The sequence below is a fragment of the Strigops habroptila genome, chromosome Z, assembly GCF_004027225.2.
Source record: "Strigops habroptila isolate Jane chromosome Z, bStrHab1.2.pri, whole genome shotgun sequence".
NCBI lineage: Eukaryota > Metazoa > Chordata > Aves > Psittaciformes > Psittacidae > Strigops > Strigops habroptila.
Genome location: NC_044302.2, coordinates 49,999,585 through 50,025,639, shown reverse-complemented (window position 1 = coordinate 50,025,639; position 26,055 = coordinate 49,999,585). Strand labels below are relative to the sequence as shown.

The 26,055-nt window shown below is 39.3% G+C and overlaps 1 protein-coding gene across 10 annotated transcripts in view; it reads left to right on the top strand.

Moving 5' to 3' along the window:
* Positions 1 to 26,055, top strand: part of PIGG (phosphatidylinositol glycan anchor biosynthesis class G) — a 105,827-nt gene that overhangs the window by 17,562 nt on the left and 62,210 nt on the right. For 5 of the 10 annotated variants that reach the window (XR_003989326.1, XM_030471331.1, XM_030471333.1 and 2 more), the window contains exons 1-8: positions 3,072 to 3,289; positions 6,661 to 6,866; positions 8,052 to 8,261; positions 10,301 to 10,489; positions 12,039 to 12,177; positions 14,521 to 14,733; positions 22,360 to 22,577; positions 25,280 to 25,561. Coding sequence is in view for 9 of the 10 variants with exons in the window: in XM_030471331.1 (XP_030327191.1) it covers positions 3,130 to 3,289; positions 6,661 to 6,866; positions 8,052 to 8,261; positions 10,301 to 10,489; positions 12,039 to 12,177; positions 14,521 to 14,733; positions 22,360 to 22,577; positions 25,280 to 25,561 (1,617 nt within the window). In the remaining variant the exon portion in view is untranslated. Of the gene's footprint in view, positions 1 to 3,071; positions 3,290 to 6,660; positions 6,867 to 8,051; positions 8,262 to 10,300; positions 10,490 to 12,038; positions 12,178 to 14,520; positions 14,734 to 22,359; positions 22,578 to 23,761; positions 25,081 to 25,279; positions 25,562 to 26,055 lie in introns of those variants that run through there. The other 5 variants (XM_030471338.1, XM_030471339.1, XM_030471332.1 and 2 more) reach the window with 5 other exon arrangements.

Genomic DNA, 26,055 nt, shown 5'->3' with positions numbered 1-26,055 from the left:
TTCTTTATTTTCCCCCAGTCAAAATGTGAAATATAAAAAGTGAAACAATCAGGAGAAACGGAGCTGACTAACATGCAGCATTTCATTAAGTGCAGAAACTGTTGGAAGGTGGTGGGCTCCTCCCTCATGGGACACACTAACTTTCGTCTTAAACTGTTTTTTAATTGTTGCCATAGTAAAGAAAAACCTTGAGGGATGCCAGAGAGATTAATAGTATCACTTGGCTGCTTTAAGTGTTGGTTGCAAAGAGCTTTACCAAAATGTATTCCTACTGGTTTAGTGGAACCCATGGTATGCCTGGTGAAGGCAAGGCTTGGTTGGCCTTCTATCTGCCCATTTCTCAGCATGCTTTGGGGGAATGCTTCCTGTGAGGATCTGGCAGGGAGTTTTAAACTCCGTCTTCTTCTTCGCTGAGACACTCAAGTTTGCTTGAGTGGCTCTTCACAAAAACAGCATTAGCAACAAGCTGCTCCTGCAGAGAAATACATAAATTCATCTTCCACGTGAATCGGTTGCACTGTGCTCTAAAAGGCTTGCTAGCTGTGATGAAATGACAGCCTCCTGAATGGCATGAATTGCACTTCACTGCATGACCTTTCCTGACACTCTGACATGAATGTTTAACCTTCTAAAGGCCGTTTAAGTTAGTCAGCACCCATTGGCATAAACTGGTGTACACAACACTGTTCATGTGCTTACAAACTGGGGAGCACGCAAACATTTCCTCTGAATTCTCATCAAATGAGCAACTGTCACAAGGCATAAATCTGTTATGCACAATGGAAGAGGTTACACCCAAAACCTTATAAAATGGCTAAAGAAACGCACATCAGCAATTTTGAGTATATTATGCCATAATATACTTGTAGATTCATAGGCAATTACTCAGTCAAATCTACAGTCTTGTGCAGCACTCAGGTTTTTTCTTAGCTATTTGATGCCTGCACTTGAGTGCAATAATAATGACCTTGAAAGCATGCTGCTGCAAGAACTTGCCAAACGGTGATGGGGTGAAATGGTGATGCTACTGACTGAATGCTCAGAGATAGGTCCTAAAGAGTGTGAATCACACGCCAGCTAGTGTATTTATGTCTTTAGAGAAATCTTTTTGCATGAACACATAAATTAGGATCTTATGTGGGAATTTGAAGGCATGGACCATGAAGAAAGATGCAGTTTGCGGAATTTCCACCTTACTCCTGAAAGAGAATGTGGTATAATATTTGCCCAGGAAATAAAAAGCAGATATTTCTTAGTTGTTGTTTTGTGATTTATAAATACTGCCTCATTAGGGTGTTCTATATTTGTTAGTGGAGTTAACTTATTTTCTGCTTGGAGCATCTTACTCACTAGTTCAAAGGAAAGCAGAAAATGCTCATTAAAAGTAACAAAGCCAGCTCAGTTTTCTGGACACACAAATAACGTAAGTTTGAGGCATGTTACATAAAGACATTTTAGAACCTGAAGCACACACACAGTGGCCTGCAGTAAAAGCCAGAAGTTTGCTTTTGCCCCTTCCTACTGATTTAAAGCCTTGCACGTTCTCTCTGAATTCCACTGTGTTGTCCCTAGTCAGCTGCAGTTAATAACTGAATACTAAATTTCACGGGCCTTGCAAACCATACTTCTGGAAAGAAACAACCAAACCGTATCTACAAAATGCAGTTTCTTTTCTACATAATGGCTTTGCTTCTTCTTATGAAATGGAAATATTAGAAGCAGTCTGAGTAGGAGCATAAGGTGGTAAAAGGGACCAGAAAAAGCACTTAGTACACAGCCTAAACGTAGCACAGTGGTCATAAATGTATCCCCAATATGCCATGTAAGCAGTGTGAGCCCAAACGACACGGGCTCCTTAAGATGCCCTAGGAAAGCCTTGGAGGGATATGAAGTTATACAAAGCTTTCATCCCAAACCCACTCACATGTGCCTTTCACATCAGGGCAGCTTTGCTGTTGCAAAGCCTAGTATGAGCAGTTGGCCAGTAAAAACTGGCAGTAGAAGCACAAACTGACCAACCTAAGCGGGAAAACACTCTTAGAAGTATGTACAGTGCATTTGGCCTGGCTTTACACAAAACAGATCTTACTTTGTGTCAAAGGAAATGGCCCAGCAGCAAAACTGCTCTGGAGCCCAATTATATGGTGCTTGTAGACTCACATCAACATGTACATTGCTGTGGTATGACGCCTGTAAACAGGTGAGGTGCCACAGTGGCATCAAGCTGTTGCAGAGCAGCTTTATCTGGAAACAGAACACACCTAAGCCCAGGATGGTGGCTGCCAGACAGGCAGTCTGGGGCACTTCTCAGGGAAAACATGCTGCTCACAGGTCAAGCTAAGGAGCTGCATGTGCTGCAGATAACCCATACCACATCTTTCTAACAAAGAGATAGGACATACAAAAACTGCTTGGGTAGAGATGAGAAGCAGTTTTGTCAGGGGGAAAGCAATCTGGAGTTTTGACGCTATCTTTCTGTATCGATGATCACAGCGAGACCAGTATCAACCCTGCTTCACTACGCACAATATCCTTTGTTTCTTCTTCCACAAAATTAAAGCTTTTTACAAATTTATGTCTCCTCTTTCCTCTGCCATGGCCCACCCGCTAGTCTGCTTCCTATCAACGTAAAGGCTAAAAGGTTTACTACTAGTCAGTATTAGTAAAAAGGAATGTGTGTGTGTGAGGGGGAGAGATCCTGCCTGCCACACACTTGCAACAGTCACCGACTCGTTTCCTTTCTCGCCTGGCACGCCGGTATCGCAGAGCCACATGAAATCTCCCCGCGGGCACAGCCTGTTCTCCAACCCGTGTTCCAGCGGCAGCAGCCGGCACCGCCGCCTGCTCCCGGAGCTCACCCCACCTCCGCCGCAGGCGCGGACGCCAGCCACCCCGCCCCTCCCTCCACAGCGAGACAACCTTCCCGCGCAGCTGCGAGTGAGGGGTCCACTTCCGCCTTGAGGCCACGCCTCCCGCGGAGGGGTTGGCTGGCGCTAGCCAATAGTAGTGCCCGGCGGGCAGGTGCTGCGGGCTCTAATTGGCCTGGGCAGGGGAAGGGGTGGGGCGGTTAGTGTGCCGCACCAGGAGCCGGCGGAACGGGGCCGGTGGCGGTCGGTTCCGCGGCGGAGGATGCGGCTGCGCTCGGGTGTGTTCGCCTCCTCCTGCCTCCTGGTGGAGGTCCTGGGGGTCGCGCTCTTCCTCCGCGGCTTCTTCCCGGTGCCCGTCAGGTCCCTGCCCCGCAGAGAGGCCCGCGGGGACCCTCCCGCCGAACCGGCCCCGCCCGGCCCAGGTAACCCGAGCAGCCCGCTCCTCCCCTCCCCTGTGGCTTCTGCTCGCCAGGGCAACTGGCCGTCCCGCCCCGCTTCACCCCAGGCAGCGCGTGCGGCTGTCACCTCCTGGCCCGGCCCGGCCCGACGCGGCGCGGCGGGGTGAGGATCGGGCGGCGAGCCCCCGTGGGGCTGGGTGTCGTGCCGCTCACCATCGCGTGTGCACCATCGGTGTGTGCCGGGTGTCCCGGGCGATGGGATGCAGAGGCGGGAGCAGGCAGGACAGCTGTCTGCTTCGAAGGCATTTAGAACTTCACTGATGCTGCACGTAGTTGTCGATCACTGCCAGCAGAACCTGCCCGCAAAAAGCCTTGAGCATCAGCTGTCACGTTTTTGGAGGGTGTGCTTTTCTGTCCTTTAGTCCCCTTTCTCAATCCCGATGCTCTTCAGTGGCAAGTTGTTCACATTAAATAATGCCGTTTCAGTTACAACACTTCATGTGCTTGCTGTGTTAACTTACTGGTTGCGTTGTGCTGGAGAATTGTTGTTTCTGTGGTGTGTGAGTGTCTTAATGCCACTTTAGTGACACTCTGACACTTCAGTAGTGAGGAAGGCAACTGCACTAATACAGGTTTACTTCACAGTCTGGTCAGATTGCAAAATGGACAGTGTTGCTGTCCATTACTGTTTCTCTGAAGTCATGGTCACTGCAGGTCCTGCTTGGTGTTCCTTAGCTGTAACTGTGAAACCAAAGTTTTCAAGCATCTTAATGAATCGGTAGAGGATGTGCTGATACACAGCTGTCTCTTATGTCCAGTCACAAGTTATATTAAAATAACATGAAAAAGAGGAATGCGTACTTGAAGGAGTGTTCTTTACCAGTGTTTGGGGCTTGGGTGAAACTTCCGGTTCAGTGGACAGCTGAGCTGAATAGTAGTTTGCTCATACAAAGCTCTTGCTCCGTACATCCGCTTATGGTTAACTTGGTGGAAGAGGACTGTAACTGCCGAACTGGGACTTTAGCTTTGTGGTGTTGTTAATCCTTCTAAAGTATATGACATTATGAATGTTGGGACAGGTTTACTTAAATTGTGAGAAAGAGTGGAGGAAAGAGAAGGTTGTGTAATTTAGAGCATGGTGTGCTGATACCAGTTCAGCAGGAACACCGAAAGAATTTAAGCTGGTGACAGTGTGTGGATGCTGCCAAATGGCAGGTTGCTTTTTAGCTGGAGATTACCAAGACTGTCAGAGATGTTTGGTAGGCTGCTGTGAGTGAAATGTTCCATTCACATGTGATTATTATCAGGAGACTAACATGGCGGGGGACTGTTTGGCTGGGAGGGAAGTGTCTGACAATTGGGTTTTGAAAAGACTGCTTTGAACTGAAGATTATGAATGTGTGCCCCAGGGCTCTACAAGCAGTTTAAATTTAGGCATGTCACTAGTACTCTTAAGTAGATGTAGGCAGAAATGGAGTGACAGTGGAAGAATACTTCCTTTCTGTAGTTCATGCATGACAGTTTGCTTGCAGAGTTATCTCTTGGTCTGGATTATAAACTCTAAAGGCAGAAGATCGCTTACGAAACCATTGCTTACAAAACCAGGACACAGAAGGCTTGCAGTCTACTTTAGATCTGTTCAGAAAGTAGTATTTCTTCAGTGCTCTGAATTTCTTGAATGATTCACTTTGTGAGTCTTGACTGCCATTGAATCTGTGCTGTCTTGCCTGTGGGATGACTGTATTACAGTAAATCCTTACCTCTTTGTGGTAAGTTTTTGGTAGAACCTCTGGTTCAGCTTGGTTTAAAGTAATGTTTTCTAAATAACCGTAGCAGGGATAAATAAGCATGTTGCATGCCAAGAGTTGCACAATGTATTGCTTTAGCTATCTTATAGTAAGTATTTTCAGGTGGCTTGTCATTGAGTCCTATTTCCTTTCTACTACTCAATACTTTGACTTACTGATGAATAACACTGTAAGAGGGAGTTGTGAGAAGGATGTATGTGTTTGTGATTTTTGGTGTCCAACAAGTTTTGTTTCCCTAATCAAGTGGATAGGAGTAAATGCCAAGAAAGATTTAACTAACAGTACAATACCTCCAGTTGTGCCTTCATTGAGAGCTAAAGCATCTTCCCTAAGTTGATAAATCAAGCCCTGGAAAAACAACATTATCATTTTAATCAAGGTTTCTGGCAGTTGTTGAGATTTGCTTCTTCCCCCTCTTGTGCCCCACTCCCCAGTTTCCTTATCTGGACAAAATCACTAGCAATAATGAGTCTGTGAATGTCAATTTGTTGATGCTTGTCTATCTACCCAAACCCACAGTTTCTGAGGTTGGTTTTTTAAGGTTTGTTTGTTACACACAACATTATCTGTGACCTTTCCAAATTGTCAACCACTTACTCAGAAACACATTTTACTGTGACAGAGTATAAACCCCCTAACTTTATATAATGCGTGTACTGGGAAGTTGATTCACCACAATGTTGTCTAAGTAGAGATCTGTGGGTAGGATCCATTCTCCTTCCATTTTGTCCTTCTGTGTGTTTTTCTGGTAGAGATGTGGGACCTGTAGAGGTTGGGCCAAAAACTGCTGCTGTAAGAGCTAAATGTCAGCATGTGGACCAAGCTCAATGGAAATGAGGAGTTGCTGCAGACAGCATTAAGTCCATACAAGAGAAAGTAGTGGGCTTGAAGGCATGACAGTGCCTGATAGCTGATGCGCAGCAGCATTTTGCTGTGCTCGGTCTTGTAGCATGTCCAGGGGATTCTGGAATTGGATTTTGGCCATGAAGCTGCCATCACTGAACTGCCTTGGCATACAGGTTTCTACCTTGAAGGGTGCCAGTGTGCACAGATCTTTTCCCTTCAAATTTCAGCTAACCTGTCTATCTATTTATAATTCTCATGTTCTCTTACGGTGGGATTTGATGGAGAGGCATTCATGGAGATGAGTTCTGATGTTGCAGAAGTTGCACCATTAGCACAGGTGAAGGCTGCATCTTTTTAAGTAACAAAAGTTGACTTTCGGATATATGTAGTTCAGTTTTACTAAATTAGCTAGAGAGAAGGAGGCAGCTATCCCGTCTTATTCTGTTGAACATTCTCCGTTTCGTAGCTTTTCCTTAGTTTCCCCAACTTCACATCATGCACTCCATTCATGTTTTGATTAACTTCCTGGATGGTGTATTGGATTTTTTGTTGTGTCATTCCTGTGCTGGATGGCCTGAAAACTTGTCTTCCTCTGATTAGTTGTCATGTTTGCTGTTGTTTCCAACTTCTCACTTATGAATATAAATTTAGTACAGAAGTTGTCCTTTAATGTCTGTTTAGCCATTGTTAAAATTTGTTAATGACTTTTAGTATCTTTTTGTTGTTGTTGTTGTTGTTTAGGAATGGTTTCTAACTGGACCAAAATTCCACCACCACTTTTCAAAAAAGTTGTCGTCGTGCTGATAGATGCTTTGAGAGATGACTTTGTGTTTGGGTCCAAAGGTGAACAGTTCATGCCATATACTAAACAAGTTATTGAAAAAGGGACATCCTACAGTTTCATTGCTGAAGCGAAGCCACCGACTGTCACTATGCCTCGAATTAAGGTAAGTGGGTGTTTTTTCCACTTAGGGTAGCTTCTCGCTTGAAAACTGAGAGTTTTTAAGGCTAGCTTGTTTCATATGCTTGGAGTTGTCACAAAGGGAGGGTTTGCTGTGTTATTGCACTTTGTGGCTGGAACTCGCTTTGCTGCATGGGATAGAGTCCTGTATGGGATAGTGCATGGGATAGAGTCCTGATTTGCCATGGCCCAGAGGTTCTTCCTGAAGAAACAGTCAGGTCAAGGGTCAAAGGAATGTAGAGGGACTGAGCAAGAGGAAGAGGTGTCAGCTTCAACTCAAGTCACATTGCCTTGTTTTTTTCTTTAAGTTGGTAGCTCTGTGGTGGGAAGATCTGTGAGAATTGGTCAAGGGCAGTTAAGACCCTTGTGCTGGCATAAATCATTGATATAATCTTTTTATTTGTAATCATGGGAAGGCAGTAGCCTCTCAGTTATCACATTTTCCAGTTGTCTTCTATTCAAGAACATGTTCATTGCTATTTGTATGTGTTCTTATAACTTCTGATAGGAAATCCAGTTTAGTGTAAATTTGTTTTGTCATAGGGATGTTTTTGCAGAGCTAAGAAATGAAACTGCCAGATTCCAGGTAACTAAAATATGTATTGTGACTGTCAATATACTTGATCATCCAGGCTTCTCAGTGGTGGATCTGAGTGACATTTCTTACATTGAAGAAGCTGAGGGAGTGAGCTAGAAGGTAGGTCAGTTGGAAGGTCGGTGAGAAAGTGAAGGGGAGACAGTCTGGTAACTCTTGATAGGTGGACTTCATTACATTTTCCAGAAGATGCTTAATTACTGTTTTGAATGTGCTACCATTGTTATTGTTGTGTTGAGTCAGTTTACTTAGGTCTTCTTTTTGGTGATTTAGTGACTAGTAAATAAAGCAAATTTCAGCTGGCATACAAAGTCTTTTTGCTTCTTATTAATTAAGAAAATACTATTTTTAGCTTTTTCGTAAAGAAGTTATCTCTGATATCAGCTAGCACTGTGTTGTGGCAGGTAATGTTATGTGGCATTGCAGCTCATGTGTTCTTTTAATTTATTTTGTTTCTTCGTTGAAAGTGTAAGTTTGCTACAGTCTATTTCATTACTTCTTCTTACACTAACACTGTCTTCTGAGTACTTTTTGGTTTCTGTTCATATATCTCTTTTATTTTCCTCTCTTGTGTAGGCTTTGATGACGGGTAGCATACCTGGTTTCATTGATGTTATTGTGAATCTCAACTCTCCAGCTCTGTTGGATGACAATCTGATATGGCAGGCAAAAACAGCTGGGAAAAGAATAATCTTTTATGGTGATGATACTTGGGTTAAATTGTTTCCAAAGCATTTTGTGGAGTATGATGGAACAACATCCTTTTTCGTGTCAGACTTTACAGAGGTGAGAGACTTTCTATAATATCATGTTAAATAATACGAGTACAAACATAATGGCAACTTCTAAGAACAGATGAGTACAACTATCCTTATGATATACAAACCTGACAATTAAATACAAATTGCATTTATATGTGTTTTCGATATTGGCAATGTGGAGATAAGCATTTCAGTCCCTCATGCATATGCTGTGGGAAGTGTTTGGATGATACAGTAATAAAGAGCGTGCTACCATATAACTTTCCTAACATACAATATTCTCACACAACTTGTGGTAGGAAGTTAGACCATTTCCACTATCCATGTTTCCAGTTTGCTATCGCGTCTTAAAAGGGTCAATTAATATATAATCTTGCTCTTGTGGTCCGACAACGCCGTGGTTGTGGTGCGGTCAACACACTGGAGAGAAGGGATGCCGTCCAGAGACACCTTGACAAGCTTGAGAGGTGGGACAGTGCAAACCTCATGAAGTTCAACAAAGCCAGGGGCAAGGTCCTACACCTGTGTTGGGGCAATCCTGAGTCCAGAGGAGGGCCATGAAGGTGATCAGAGGGCTGGAGCACCTCTCCTATGAAGACAGGCTGAGAGACCTGGGCTTGCTCAGCATGGAGAACAGAAGGCTCCAGGGAGGCCTTAGAGCAGCTTCCAGTGCCTGAAGGGGGCCTACAGGAAATCTGGAGAGGGATGTTTTATAGGAGCAAGCAGTGATAGGACAAGGTGTAGATTTAGATTAAATATTAGGAAGAAATTCTTTGCTGAGAGGGTGGTGAGGCACTGGAAGAAGTTGCCCAGAAAAGTTGTGGACGTCCCATCCCTAAAAGTGTTCGAGGCTGGGTTGGACGGGGCTTGGAGCAACCTGGTCTGGTGGAAGGTGTCCCTGCCCATGACAGTGGGTTGGAACTAGATGAGCTTTAAGGTCCCTTCCAACCCAAACAATTCTGTGATTCTTAGAGGCATACTTTCTATAGTATTGTATTGCTTTTGTAGTTACAATATGAGTAGTGTTTCAGTATGTTATTAAACAGGGAGCATAGAAAGTGAACGAAAAAATATGAAATTTCTTAGTCTGGGCATGCTAAAAGAGTAAATGGTTTGGCAATTTTAGATCGTATTTTGAACTTTTATGTTTTGTAAAACCTGAGGCTATTGACCTGCTACTACTGACGTTAAATATTTTTATTACTATGTTTAAGGAAGTTAGATAGGCCTAACAAGAGCACTGGAAGACACTTAATTGGTTGCAATTATATGTCTTTCAAGCTCATTATTCAGAAAGCATAGAGAGTGCATATAGTCCATTAAACAGAAAGCTTTTTATATTTTTTTAGGTAGTTCTATCCACAGTCATCGAAACGGTGTTGCATGTGAAATTTTGTAAGGCTTTTTAATATCCAGGGAGAAACACATGCAGCTAAAAATAGGTTGTGAACTTAAGGAGGAGAACATATGAATTAGGCCCCAAATAACACTTTTTGAAGAATTCTTCCCTCTTGCTGTTGTCAGTTCTTTTACTTACAGCAAGTACAATCTTTTTGTGTTTGCACAGTAGCAAAAATTGAGTGGTAAGAAGAGGAGTGGGTTTTTTCCCCTGTGCTTCCAAGCACTAAAGAGAGGCTTTTCCCTATACACTACTTCTGAAGTGATAAATCAAGAGTGTGAAGGATGAAAGTTACTGAAAATTTCTTAAAGCAGTTGTGAAAAGTATCTGTGGAAGCATGGCAAACCATTTTCTCTGTTTGTATGTAACCTGGTGATTATGACCAGAAAACAGTTAAATGGGGTGAGGAGTCTGTTTTGTAAGACAGGTTTGGTTTTTTTTGTTGGGTGTGGTTTTTTTTTTTTTTTTTTGACTGTCTGGCATTGAACTAATCAATCTGATTTTTTACTTTTTTTTTTTTTTCCTCTCCCTGTTAGCATTGTGAGTGACTGTAATTCTCATCAATTTTTACAGAATTTTCGTGGGTAGTGTGATCTCATTTTTCTGTGCTTTTTACAAGACTGAAATTATTTTTACCTTTTAATTGTTTTCCTTTTATTTCTGAGGTTGATGATAATGTTACCAGGCATTTGGATAGAGTGTTCAAGAGAGAAGACTGGGATCTCCTAATACTGCATTACCTGGGGTTGGATCATATTGGACATGTGACTGGGCCAAACAGCCCATTAGTGGGAGCAAAACTGCGTGAAATGGATAACATCCTGAAGAAGATTCATATTTCTCTTCTTTCGAAGGTAATATGGCTCCTTCTTGGATCAATTTCTGTTAGTTGTGGACAAACTTTAAAATGCTTTCCTGTGTGTGGGTGGTAGCTTGTTTATTCCTAGACCAAAGTGGGTATTCTTTTGTTCTTTTCCTTCCCTGGCCGTTCCCTAGTTAATGGTATATTGTAGCATTTTTAAGGATTTACTGGCTGACCTTAATAACATCTGTTAGCAGTCTCTTCTGAATAGCTGTGGGAAGTAACTCCCCCTTGGTGTGCGAGAAGAGGAGAGGAATGCATGCCAAAATTCTCTGATCACTCATAAATTAAAATGGTGGTTGGTGTGCTTTCTAGTACTGAAATTCAGCAGGAGGAATAATGGGCATGTATAGCTATTGGCTCTGGTTTCTACAGTTGTGAAGGCATACCTAATTCTTAGATATTGAAAAGATTAGAATGGCAATGGTGGTTGTAATCATCATTTTTCTTATGGTAAATGTAGCGCATAAATTACTGAATCTGAATCTGTTTTTAGACATGGAAATATAGGATGTCACTTAGCTAAATAGTCTGGATGTTGAAATACCAAGTCCTAATTTGATGTGGCCTGAAGCTTTTTTCTTATTTGATTTTGGCAGCTGCAGTTCACAGTAGCTGCTCACAAAATTTCAATAGTATTTTTAGTCAAATGTATACTATTGTATGACAAGAGAGATTAAATCCTGCTTGTGGAAGTGATGATATCATGAACATTGCAGTGGTTTTGCTGCAGTCTGTTAGTATGTTTTGCTTTTGCCAAACATACGCAAACCTTAATCCCAGTTTTAGAATACAGAAATAATAAAATCACTACTTTTGAAACAAGAGGTACTGGTAATAGCTAGAGATGACAAAAAGCTGCTTTGCTATGGAACGACAATATTTATTTTCTGCTGTCTTTGTTAGCTTGAAATTGTTGGACAGGCTTCATTTATGTTTGTGTTTCTTTTTCTTCAGAAAAATAAACATAATTTGAGATCAGTTATGTTGTATTTCTACCCCAAAAGTACTTGAGAGACTAAAGACTCTTAGAAATAGATTTATTTTTATATTAAGTTTCTATTATATTTATAGTTACAATATTAATAATTTAGCATTTATATTACAAACTTCATGAAGTTGAAGAAATGGAGGGGTGAAAATTTCTCTGATAATGCTACTGCTCCTGGACTCCTGATTTTTTTTTTTTTTTTTTCCCCCACAGTATGATTATTTAATCCTTCAGTTAGTTTCTTGTGACTCTCTGTGGGGTTTTTTTTAAGCTTTTTGTGTTTTGTTTTGGGTTTTTTTGTTTTTATTTTTTTTTGTAACATGCTGAAAAATATGTAGCATACATACGTGTGCGTTAACTGTTAAAAATAAATTTTATTGTATAACAGTTGCAGATGATGCTTGTAATCTGCCCCAGGTGTTGTGAACCAATTTAAAAAATGGAAATTATTTTGAGAAATATTCATGTGTGAACATAACAAAGATAGTGAAGCATTATGTATGCACATCTTGTTTGTACAGCATCTTAAATTTATTTCTGTTACTTGCAGGAAGAAGCCTCTCTGCCCAATTTGCTAGTTGTTTGTGGGGATCATGGGATGTCTGAAACAGGTAGTCATGGTGGTTCTTCAGCAGGAGAAGTGCACACACCACTACTGTTTATCAGCTCTGCTTTTGAAAAGAGAAGCGGTAAGGATCAAAAAATCTTAACCTTCTTTAGAACACGTTGCCATCTCTATATTAGCTCTGGAAATCTTCCTGAAAAGTTCTCGAGATATCTGGCAAGGTCAGTCTGTGTGACCTAAAACTCTGGTTTTAGCTAGAGTTTGCACCTGTATCATGATGAAACCATGACCTAGTCTTCTCTTCCACTGAGAGAATTGGGTATTTCTCAGATGATAACCTTTTGTAGCACTGTCCTGCTTGAGTGTTGAGAGCTAATGAGATCTGTTGTCAGGATCCTGGGATAGTGGTAAATGGATAGGATTAGAAATAAAATCCTATTTAAACTGAGTTTTGTCTGTCTTGGCTAGAATATTTCTCTGGCTTCCGTTCCTCCATCTCAGACAGTCAGCATACAGGAATGAATGACAATTTCTCATTCTGAGTGTAACAGGAAAGAGGAAGAATTGCTTTTCCTCTGTGTATTTATCTCTGTGAGTTTACCTGTTTCTGAAACTCATTTTCTACTTGTGTAGTATAGCTTAAGGTAAGAGGCAAGAAGGGAATGGTGTGATTAGAGAATCTTTAATACGTAGTCTTGTTTAAACTCCTTAACTGAGTGAATTGGTGAAATGTAGTTATACCAGGGCTGATTTTTTTCTTCAAAATAGTACTTCCCCTCTTTCTTTCATTCTGCCTTTTGCTCATTTCAGTCTGATTTCTTTGCTTTTAAAGCTGAACCTTGTTTGCAGAACCTTGCTTTGTTTATCTTGCTAGAGGTTTCTGCAGCATGGTGGAAATACATTTACCTGTCTGTCATTTATATCCAGCTGTTATATATTGCAGCTGTTATCCAGCTGCAGTAGAAAGCATTGCTTGAGGAGTCGTTGAACTCTTTTCAGGTGTAAAACCAAAACAAAGTCAAGAGCTGACCATAGCTCTCAGGTAAGTTTTTGCTTTCTAAATTTCATTGTTATGTGTTGGGAACCAGGCCATGAGAGTGTAGATTATGTAAATGCAATCTCCTATTCACTGGGATTAGTTTCTGTTAGGTTTAAACCAAACACTCAGGTTTTACAATACAGTGTAATATCTCTATTCACCTGTCTTTGGGATCGAGTTTGTGATTTCTGATGATGCCCATGTAAATACACAGCAGCTTTCTTCTCATTGCTACAGTAATCAGAATTCTAGTGACTGCTCCTTATGATCCTATTGTAAACAAAATGTACTGTGGTTAATTTGGTAGACCTCAAAATAGTAATCCTGTGGGCTTTTGCATTTAATATGCTGTCAGAATATTACTTGTGTAGCCTTCTACAGGAATGTGTCACCCATGGTTGGTTAAATGCATTCAGTAGTTTGTCTTTCTTTAACCAGTTAAAAACTTGCTTTTAAAGATGAAATCTGAAAACTGCTGACGTGCAGGCACTCATGCAAAGAGGCTTTAGGGATTATAGATGGCATTCTGTACAAGTATGGGATTAATCAGAGCTACATGAGAAATGAGAGAAGTTCTAATGCTCTTAAAGGGACCCTTGAGAGTTATAAAGGCTGCATATAAAATTCTTTCTGTGCTGTACTTAAGTCAAAACACTTCAGTGCCTGGAGTTACAAAGAGAACAAAGAAAAAGCATAATAGAAAAACAGTGTTATGTAACTACTAAAGCACAGAAAGAAACAATTGACAAGACAATCTTAAACAAAAGATTACTTACATTTGTGGAATCATTCATGTGTGTAGATGTCTGTGGGACCGAAGGCTAATCCATATAACTGCAGGGAAGGTAATGGCATCCTGCACAGAACCCTTTAAAAATCACTGGGTTTGCCTGCCCAGAGCCATGGATTTGGGCTTCAACATTCTTTATCTGACCTCTAATTCTGTTTGCCTAGCAACCTGATATTAGTTATATCTTGAGCTGTTGTCATTGTATCAAGAACCTTCCAGAATGCTGTCAAGATTATTTTAAATTCTCATTCTTTGTTCATACATTAAATTAGTCGACTGTAGTGCTTTCTATTTTTTCTAGTGTAAAAGTTATCAAACCCTCTTATGATGTAGGCTGCAACTTGGTGTTAAGGTGATCTCCTGGACCATCTGTTTTTTTACAGGTATAATATTAATGTTGTGTTTATAGTAGTTGCTGAGAATTGAATAAATTTTGGTTTTACAACAGCAGAGGATAGCAGCTGAAAAAGATCACTCAGCTCTTTGTAGGTTACTCCAAATAGCTAATCTAACACCAATGAAGAAACTTTGAAACTAACAAGATTCCAGCTGTCTCTGGAGAAATAGAACGGGACTGTTACTGAAACACTTTTTTTTCTTCTCTCTTTTTTTCTTTTTCTTTTTTTGACTGATTCTAGGTCCTCTAACACAACCTGAACGTGTGCAACAAACTGATTTAGCTAGCACTCTGGCGGTAGGTCTTGGTCTACCAATTTCAAGAAACAGTGTTGGGAACCTTATATTGCCAGTTGTGGGAGGCAGGACAATGAGAGAACAACTGCGTTTTGTGCACTTGAATGGGTTCCAGCTTAGTAGACTGCTGCAAGAGAATACACCTGCATATGAAAAAGGTAAATCAGCTAAAAAAAAGTTACATGTACAAAAGGAAATTGTTTACAATATGGTGTGGGCTTTTACAGTCAAGAGTATAGCATGGGACTGCAAATTAGCTATTCAGTTGAGAGCAGTGTTCAGAGAAATGATACTAAGTTCAGCCTTTACTGTAACCTACTCTGGCACACTGTCTCTAAACAAACGTTTTTTCAATGACAAGTACTACTCCTATTAGACAAAAGAGCAGAAATAATGATGAAAGAGTAAGATTAAATTAAAACTCCCAGTGTTGTGAAATTGTAGTGGTTCCATACTTGCTATTTCTAAGGTAACCTACATAGGGCACTGATTTCGAGCTATTTAGAGGAATAGCACAATGAGGTTGAATTTTTCTAGTTTAAATAAAAACATGCTTCAAGTAAAGTTAGGAAATAATTTAGGGAAAGTTATCTTTTTATTCATTCTTATGTATGAATTTACTTAGAGTGAAAACATAGAGAACTGCAGAGTCGTGTATTAAAAATACATGTGGTGGTTGTGTGTGTGTGTATTTGGAGCAAAGAGTAAAAAACAAGTGGAAAAAAATAAGCCAAATCTAGCAAAATATACTATATCATAATGAAGCATGATACAAACTGCAATATAACTAAGAAAGCTAATATGATAATTATGTGGAATAAAATTGAGTTGGAGGATGAAGGAAGAATATTTTACCATGGACATTAGAAGTTGTTGTCTGAAAGTGACAGTGAAGCTTGAAGTCCTTGTCACGATTTGTAATGTTGAGTCATTAAAATAACTGGATGAGAATGCAGAGCTGTGTTACAGCTATGAATAATTAAAGTAGATAACAATGTAAAGTTTAGCAAGATGATGACTGTAGGTCAAGAATTAATTATCTTTCAGCATCACAGCTTCTAATCATAATTAAACCCTGTCCAGGAGTCTAACAAAACAAATGCCGCTCATGGTAGCAACATGTCAGTAGCAGGACCCATGCTCCATCAATTCTGAGTTTTTGGTTTTTTTTTGCACACATTTCCTCGCTTAACCTATTTGTATCAAGTGAGGAAAACTGCACTGTGGATGGAGTTAACAATATGGCTGTGTTACTGAAAATTCCAACACAAAGCTCCGTCTCACAATATTTCTGCAAGCACTGGTGAAACAGATTGAAGCTTCTAGTAGCTTCTGATTTACGTCTTCACTTTCATTTTATTTTTGCTCAGGAACAGCTTAATTTCAACTTGTAGCTTTAATCTGAGAAATTGAATCAAAATTGCTGAGGATGGAAATGTGATAAATTTTTATGCTGTTTGCTCGTCACTGCAAACTGCTATTAGAAGTGCTACCATAGTGGAAAGGGGTTGGGAGCCAAAGCACCCCTGATGAGCTTCTCTCTCTTCAGTAATGGGAGAGTCTCAGTAACAACTCAGGATTAGTGGACAAACATGGGGCAATATTTTTATGGGTGTCTGCTACAGACAGCCTCTTGGGAAGAAGTAGTAGGGTCATCAGACAACTTGAGGAAGTCCCATGTTCAATTCACTATCTGTGTTGCTCATATGGTGCTTCAACCACCCTCTTGCAATTTAGGCTAGATAATGGGATAGTGAGATGGATTGAAAACTGACTCAGCTGCTGGGCTCACAGGGCAGAGTACCTCTTCAGCAAGCCTGCACACAGCTCAGAACTGGGAGGAGCGGTTGATACTGTAGATGGATCTGCTGCCACTCAGAGGCACCTCAGGCTGGAGAAAAGGGCTGAGAGGAACCTCTGAAGATTCAGTGACGATATGGTACTGACTGGCTGAAAAGAAGATTGGTGGAGAAGGACAAGGGACCCTTAGAGATACCAAGTTTAACATCAGCCAGCAGTATACCCATGTGGAAGGGAAAGCACATGTGGGTCCCAATTCTGGGCTTCCCAGTAAAAGAAAGGCATGAATGTAATGAATGTAGTGAGTGCAGCAAAGAGCCGTGGAGATGATGAAGGAATTGGAATATCTGTCATACAAGGAGAGGCTTAGGGTGCTCTCTTCAGCTTGGATAGGGCTGTTTAGCTTGGATAGAAGACTCAGCAGGGATTGTATCAGTGTAGGTAGCATGTGATGAGAGGGAATAAAGAAGATTGAACTTGGTGGTGGTCTACTTGGAGGTGACCAGTGAATAGGCAAGAGGCAGTGGGCATTAATTGCTATACATGAAATTTCGTTTAAATGGAAGAAAAATCTTTTTCAAATAAGAGTTGCCAATCAGTGGAATTTGTTGCCCAGAGAGGCTGTGGAGTCTCCATACCTGGAGATACTCAAGACCTGATTGGACACAGTTCTGAGCAAGCTGCTACAGCATATCCTGCTCTGAGCCTTTGGGTTTTATTTGTGCGCCTTTGGGACACTCCTTAGAGTTGTGCTGACAAGTCTTGGGCCAAACCATCTTTTCCACAAGCAAGGTGTCTGACAGTTTTTTTGAGGGGAAAAAAACTCCGGAAGATAACCCAGTTAGACATCTTACATTTACAGCTACAGGTTCAAGCTTTCCCATGCTGATTCTTGGCTAGTAACAACTGGTGGATCATAACATTTCATATAAATGCTAAGAGAGATGCCTGTGACTGGAGCTTCATTTTAAAGTGAAAGATATTTGCAGGCATAGCCTGAACTTTGTTGCTGCCTTTTTTTTTTTTTCCCCTAGTTGTTATTATTTTTCAACTCTTCAGCGCAAAAAGAGTACATTCTTCTGAAGGGGAAAACATGGAATTCCTGCAGAGACTATTGTAATTCGCAGCACAGAGATAGGGCACCACCTATCAGTACCTTGAATATGATGACTGTGTCATGGTAAAAAAAAAAAAATCACCCATTGTAAGCTATAGCAGAATGTATACATTCATTCTTGGTGCAATGTTCGTTCCCTTTTAAATAGGAAAAGATGAAGCTGGATGTTGATTGAGATGAATCAGAGTCAGCTGTAATAGCAGAATGACTTTTACATGCTGTTTTATGAAGAAGCCATAGAGTGCCCTGAATTCAGCCTCTCCAATGTTAAGTACAAACCAGAACAGTACACAAAAATACCATATTCTTGAAGTGTGCTTTCAGTGTATCTGTTTAATAAAGAGCAGAATGGAGGCCGCTCAGTAACTTCTCCCCTCTTCCCCCAGTGTTTGTTCATGCAAACATGCGTTTTCAAACCAAGAGCTTGTACAGCATTTCATGGGACTTGAAGTTTGAGGTACAGAGGAATATTCATGGTTAAACCTATCTTGAGGTAAACTTTGATTGAGAGACTTGAAGCTCTACTAAAGGCCTCATTATCTTGAGAATGATTTTTTTGAAACGTACGAATAAATGCTAATGTGAGGCATTAGCTTTTCTTTTGTAGAGATGGACACATGCAGCTAAAAAAAAGCTGGAAAAGGAGAATAAAAACAGCTGGCAGAAATGAAGAAGCTGAAAGGGGAAGTACCTAGAAACTCCTAGAGAATTCATATGTCAGCGTAAGGTAGGCAGGTGTAGGTAGTAGTGCTGCCCTCGTTCTGAACTTGTGAACATGCACCTGAATGATGGAGTAGGATTGTTACAGGATCGTTTCTTTGAAGGCACTTCATAGTGGAATGAAGAGTCACACTTGAGGGCTAGTTGGATGTTGTTATTGAAATGGGTCTCTCTTCAACTTGGAACTAATCTTGAATTTGTATTAGATGCATGTGTTGATTGAAATAAATTGATTGTTACTGGGAGATTTATATGTTGAAACTGGAGGAATCACTTGTATGTTATCCATTCTCTTCTCACAAATATAACTTTCTTTTAAAATGATTGCTGCCTGTGAGTGGAACTACATGAAATTATTATCAAACAGATGTTTGAGAAGCAAAGCCATTTGCTTGTGATAACACTGCTGAAGCAGAAATTGCTAGTGGAGTACTGGGCAAGTAAACCATTGCCACTGCTTTGGGAATCCTGTAACTCAGCAAGCTTGCTTTGGATTTTGCTCGAAGTTTAACTTGTCTTGTGAATATCCCATGCAGCAATGACTTGCAAATTTTACTCACCAGATACCAGAATACTTCTTCAACAACGCAGAGTCTATGACCCTTCTCATTTTATACTTACTGCAAACAAATGTGCCATTGAACAGATTGTTATTGGAGTTCTCAAAAGAAAATTGGTAGCTATGGTCCTTTATTCCTTTCTGCAGGATCTTTAAATCATTCACTTTATATATATGTCAAAGATATAAATGTGGATTTGACCAAAGCAATCATCTTTCATAACATGGACAGTATGGGTCTGGTGGGCAGTTTTATGGAAAGAGGTTGGTTTAAGGTTGGTTTCAAGGCAGGTTGGATGGGGCTTTGACCAACCTGATCTAGTGGAAGGTGTCTCTGCCCACGGCAGGGGGTTGGAACTAGATGATATTTAAGGTCCCTTCCAACCCAAACCATTGCATGATTCTCTGAATTGCTAAGATAGATGAGAATGAAATAAAAATCTTAAAAGGAATAAAGAGGGAAACTGAGCATGAAAAGGGAGCAGAACAGGAACAGAATATCTGGAGAGAATTTATTTATATTTCAAAATGTAACATGAACTCATTTCAGTGTTCTGTTTAATGAAATAGTGTCACCTCAAATCTGAGTTTGAATAGTGTAATTTCAAATTTTCAAGTGAGTTTGGTTAAAGCTCATTTTAGAAGATCCTTTCTGGATTTCTGGATTTCCTCAAAACTATGAATATTTAACTTACTTCAAATATGCTGGAAGCGGAACTTTCTATGAAATTCACGGTTCAAAGAACTACTGTAGGACAGTGAAAGTCCCCAAGAACATTGACAGCTATCTCAATATACAAGTGTTTGCTGCTGGCTGAATTGTACTTTTTAGCAGATACCTGCAAGCCTCTTGCATAGCAGAATCAGCATGCTTTTAGATGTCTTGGGAAACTAAACTGGACATTGAGTTAAACATTACTTTCTAAAATTCTCACTTTGAATTCAGTCTCTAGTAGATCACAAATTGTCTTAGAATGATAAGAGACTTACAAATGGTAAGCACAGTTCTTTCATAACTGTACTAGAATTGTGAATAGAAATACTTCATTAGTCTTCATTCACTTGAAATAAAATTTAAAATTTCTGGGTTTAATAATGCACTTTTGCTGAAAAGGCTTAGCAAAGAACATGGTGGTTTTTTCCCCAAGTCTGATATACTGTTGATCTACCAGGAGTAAAAATGAACTGTAACTTAAGTTCTTTTGACACCAAACTTACTTCAGCCATTGCATTAACCCTTGTCATCTGAATCTGCACAGCAAATGTGTTGCCCTACTTTTAGTTAAGAACGTAAGGGTTGCAAGATGGGAAGATGATATCTATCTAAATCTGAAATTTCCAAATTGTCGTTTCTTCCCTTAAGTTGTCATTAGCTTTCAAGTGAAATTGCAGGGAAATAGCAAGGATTATTAATGTGAACTAAACATTTATTTTTTGCAAACAATGAAGATGTATGTGAATGTGGACACATAGCATAATGTCCAGTGAGATACAAGTTTCTGAAAGTTATGCTCTTGTTTTCTTTGTGTTGTTGACTGAATGCATACTGAATGAATCTGATTGCATACTATACACAATGACCTATATTTTAAATACTATATGGCATGTTGGAGTATGGCGTGATGCTCCTATAAAGTGAAAAGGGAAAACATGTCTTAAGTGCTTCCAGGAACAACATCATTTTTCACATTTACAATAAAACACAGAAACTAACCTAATTGTTCTATTTAAAAAAAAGTGCTTTTGGAATTAAACTGACATGAATTGAGTAGAATGCTCTTCGGATGCATGTAGGATCCACAATAATAATTCTGGCAGAAATGGTTTTAATTTTTTTTTACCTTTATGCTTGTAATGAGAACGAATTTTTTTTGAATGTGTGAACAAAGCGATGCTCTTCTGTTTTCACCTGCAGAATCTGTTTATTGTCACTGCTGAATATATATTTTTGGGAAGTAAGCAGACTATTGAGACTCAGCATGTTGTGCAGCAGCTTTTTGTGTAAATGTTTCATAATGGGAAAGTTGATGAAAATTAACTTTAGTTGATGAGAGAACAAAATGGTAGAGTACTTTTATGTGTCCTTTGAATTGGTTTGAATCAGTATCTCTCCGCACCTACCCTTTGGTACGTATGAACCAGAACGATGGTGTAAAGTAAGGAATCCTTGGAATAACTATGGAGGGGAATATATGTAGGAAGGAAGCTACTACTGTTGTACTTGAAAGGACTTCTGAAATGTAGGATTTGGCTGTTTGCTTCTCTCCTGTTGTCCTCTCCTGTTGTCCTCACTCAAGCTTTTAAAATATGTTTGGAGAGAAGAGAGTGATGCAGACATGTTTCTACAGTATGAGAAAGAAAAGAAACTAGTGTCTCTCTATCTATATTAAAAAGTATACTTGCATTGAAACCTGAATCCTTAGAATTCAATGGTTGATTTAAAATTTATTCCTTCAGGGACATAGTCTAGGGCTAGTCATGTCCTCATCTGCAGTTCTGAAAGCAAATCACAGTCTTAGTGGGTGTTGTGAGTGTTCAGCTACAATCCATTTACACATACCTTTATCAGAAGACTTAATCAAAACTACATTTCTGAAGAAAATATTACTTAGGTATAGACAACAGATATGTGTCCTGGAGGTTTTTTTTTCCTTTTTTTTTTTTTTTTTTTTTTTTTCCTTCCTGAGGTTTTCTTAATTTATTGTTTGGTTTTTGTTTGACTTTTTTTTTTTTTTTTTTTTGGTTGTTTGGTTGATTTGTTTATTTTTCTTCAGGTCAGGTTTGGTTTTTTTTTAGATAGGCCACTATGAAATCACTTTCTGCCACAAGGGTCTTGCTTTCACAGGTTGGTGGCAACCATCAGGTTTTCTCTTTTTTAATCAAGTTAGACTGTGGGACGTACTTACACTATGGTATAAATAGTAAGTTTCACTGCTGAGTATTGCTTTGCACCAGCTTCATAGACCAAATGCCTGAAGCCAAACTGTGCACTTCAGCTGTTAACTTACCTGTTACTGCTTCAAAATCTCAGATCCTATATGTTTAACTTCATGTTAGCAACAGACTCTCCCTAGTTTTGCGGCAAACTCAAGGTCCCTAATATGATGTGTATGCCCGTTGGTGTTTCTTCCTGAGATCGCTTATTTGATCATTTCCCATTTGGCTTGTACAATTTGGCCTGGATAAGAGTGGCTTCAGTGGAAAATATAACTTTTTTTTTTTCAGGATTTAAAGTATTTGAAGAAGTTTGTCCTGGAAACCTTTTGTAAGGGTAAATGGATGTTTTAATAAATTTGTCACTTTTGGAAGTCTTGACATTTTATCAGGTTAGAGACTAATTGCTTTTATTCTGAGGAACTGGCTCATTATGGTCTTGCTGCAGAAAGATAATGTAACATTCTAGGTGTGAAAAACGTTTCAACCCTCATAGCAATTTTTTTTAATATACTATACAAAACAAAATACCACATCTCTAATTAATCTTCCTATGTTTGTGGATCCTCTTACTTTTTTTTTTGTTTTTGTGTTTGGTGGTTTTTTTTTGTTGTTGTTGTTGTTGTTGTTTTTTATTTCCCCCCTCCTCCTTAGATCCTGGATATGAACATTTTAAGATAGCAGAAAAGTCCCATGCCAATTGGATCAAACTGTATTTAGAGGGGAATAATTCAGAAATACTCTTAAATCTTGGCAAAAAAGTCCTGAAGCAGTATTTGGAGGCCCTGAAGACTCTGAGTTCTTCACTAAGCAGACAAGTGGCACAATATGACATGTATTCGATGATGGTTGGGACTGTGATCATTATGGAGGTAGGAAAATATATGTTTCTGTGAAAAAGCTAAGTGCGCAAACTTAAAAGTTTCTTGGTTTTGACTACTTAGTGTATACTTTTATTGGTCTTTAGAATTACTGAGTATGAACTCTTAGAGATGGCTGACTTTCTGGTTGTATGAGGTTAATATTTTCTTTTTGAAGTATGACTTGGCCTTTAACATGATTGAAGAAAGCTTTTGATAGAAGCTGCTTAGTTACAGTAAATATGCAAATGTGCTACGACTTAAACTAGTCATATTAGTTAGCCGCCTACGTTTTGAGTAGCCTTACTACATTTAAAAAAAAAAAAAAAAAAAGGTCTGGCAAATAAGTTCCTACCTGTTCCTCTTTATCTAATAGTGAGAGCATAGCTGCTCAGAACAAGCAATACTTTGTATGGTCAATTTTCACAATTCTAAGAGTTGTTCTTTGTACTGATAGGTGTAGAGCCCTGAAATAAATACTTGCTGTAAGGTGCTGGATTACCACTTCGTATCTCATGTAAGAAGAAAGATAAGATGTCACATGTCTGGAATTTTAAGTGGTTGTCTGCAATTGATAATTTGGTCAAATCTCAAATGCTAGAAATACCCTCTGTGGGAATCCTTTGAAAATCATGCTTAAGGGATAACAGGCATGGACACTGAACTTTTATGTACCAGAGCTTGCACTGACCTTTTAGAGTTTCAACTTCTGTAAGGATAAGCACTGTTCCATTGTTCCATGGAAATACCTACTCTAAGCTTAATTTAGTCTATTCATGTTTGTAGTGTTGTACAAGACTGTGTAATTGCTGTAGCGCTGGTCCTGTTCAGTGCCTGGAACAGATAACAGTACATAAACAGCTATTTAGTATTTGAGTCTTCTTTGTCCTAGCAAGGCTTTATGCTTTCTGTATGCACTGTTCTATGTACAGAGTACATCTGAAATGGTTTTCTGGTAGACTGCTCAGTGGGGTTTATTACTCTGCTAAGTACTTCACAGGAATTAGTTCCACAGTGCCCTTAGAAAATGGATGATAGGTTCAGTTCCCACTCTACAGAGGTGGACAAACCTCCGTGAAAAGCTTAAGTGCTTATATTTTGTTCCTTTGTTTTGAGAACCTATACGTTCAAGCTCTTGACTGTTACTTTGGACCTGAAACATTGGTTTTATTTTTATTTTTTTTCCTGGAATGCAGTTGTAGGTGCTTACTGCTTCTACAAAACAGATACCAGGTTTTTTACTCAATGGGCCTTCATCAAAAGAAACATGCAGCTACTAACCATGGAAATTTTCATTGAGAAGAGCTTGCTCACCATCACTGTAAGACTTGGTACAAAACTGCAGGAATGTTTTCTTTCCTCCAAGAAACTGCTCAAGAAACTGCTCAAGAAACTGCCTTGCTTTCCAATCTTTTTGTCTTGATATATATTTTCCAACCTCTACTGAATAAAAAAGGGTAGGGAATCTCACAGGTGACTTCAAACTACACCATCCTAAAAATGTAATTTATCCTGCATTTCAGATGAGGGTAATACCTCTAGGATGTAAATTGATAACAGTGCTTTTGCTCAAAAGAACTAAATTTAGGTTTGTAGATAACTACAATTCAAGCATTTTCCTGTCAGGTATGCTGTCTATGTTTTAAGCGTTGTGTTGAAGGTTAAGACCTAAGCCAGTTTGATGCTGTGATAACTTATATTTTCATCACCAAGTGAACTGTATGAAGTAGAATACGAAGAAGAAGAAAGACTGCTGCACTGCGTTGGATTTTTTTTGTCTGCTTTACCCTGCAGTATTATGGGAAAAATTTTAGGCAGAGATCTTCCAAGTGATAGTGAAGATTACGGCTTGGCAATAGTCTGACATGGTTTTTATCTCGATTTGTTTTAATTTTGCTCTAGCTCAATCTGATTGAACTCAATCTAGTCCTAGCTCTATCTGTGCCCCTTGCAAAGCATTTTAGCATGTGGTTGAATTTTCCCTTGTGAAGGTTTGTTCATGGGTAGCAGAAATTATTCATGATATTATTCATCTCTACTGCAACAGTTACTTGAGAGGAAACTTTGAATTCTTCCTGATCTATGTGCAGGTTAGAGCAAAGTGAATGTAAAACCAATCAATCAAATGAAGATGAGGAGAGGTACAAAAAATGAATACCAGAAGAATTTATAAGCTTGAAATACAACATACATGTGGGTGTTAGTATGAGAACTTTCCCTGGTCTGGGAAACTATTTAACTCTCAGTATCTCTGTGTATGTGTATCTCACACCTTGTGAGATGAATGGCTTTTGGCAGTGTGTGTATGTAACTTTAGACATTTATAGGTGACAAATAATAGGTCAAATTTGCTCACTTAGGAACTATTTTGATATTGGGTATTAAACCTTTTACTTTTGCAGGGAATGAAGATCATGCATGTGATCAGTTACCACATAAGGAGGTGCACAGTAATTTATTGAACTCTGCCGTCTTGTATGTCTAAGCCCTTAATAAATGAAAACACAATCTTTAATTCTTCCATTTATATGGTAATATCTTACTGGGGACAAAAAAATCCAGTATAGTTCTTCACAGATTTTTTTTGTTGTAGTATATATATTAGCAGAATGACATGGATCACAACAGTAGGATTTTTAGTGTGTGTATGAATTCTCAGTGTATGTTTTCGCTAATCCAGATTCTTTAAGTATTAATTCTCTATTTTATTTTAGGTTCTGCTGCTGCTTTTCCTTAGCATTCCAAAAGCCCTGAGCAGCCGGGCAGAATTTGAAGTGCCACTTTCACTTCCACTATTCTCCCTGCTGTTTTACTTGGTGTGTCTGATGCTTTGTGCAGTTCACGTCATTGTATGCACATCGGCAGAAAGTTTATGCTATTTCTGCAGTATGTCCTGGTTCACAGCAGTGGGAGTGATGATGCTGATATCTGCACTCATGTGTGGTATTTTATCTGCCATTGCAAAGATTTTTGAGAATTCCAGACTTCCAGTGAAGGTGAGAGCATGCATTAATTAGTATTCAGAATGTTTTGCTGTTTATGGCATACTTTCAGATAAAGTTTTATGAAGGTTTTCTTTGTGTGCACTTAATATTTGTAATGTAACTTGAATAATTAAAAATTGCAATTGAAAGATGTTGTGTTCACTGTGGCATGATACTGATTTCTATAAAGAAGATCACAGAAGTGCTTATTTTCACATTACTTTAAGAAATGTTCTAATTAGCATAAATTATTTTGCAGTTAATTTTACGAGATCAGAAACAGTTACACTGTGTATGAATTTTATGCTGTTACACAGTGATATTTCACAATTGCAATTGAAGTAAGATGTATGATATTTTGCAACAATATGCAGTGGTGATGATCTGTCCTTTCCCAAATACCACAGACATTAATACTCTAAGACTAATAAGAAAACATTTTGCCAGTACCCTTTCTTTTATTGGTACTCTTAATGCTTTTTCAAAAATAGTTTTGAAACTGTAAC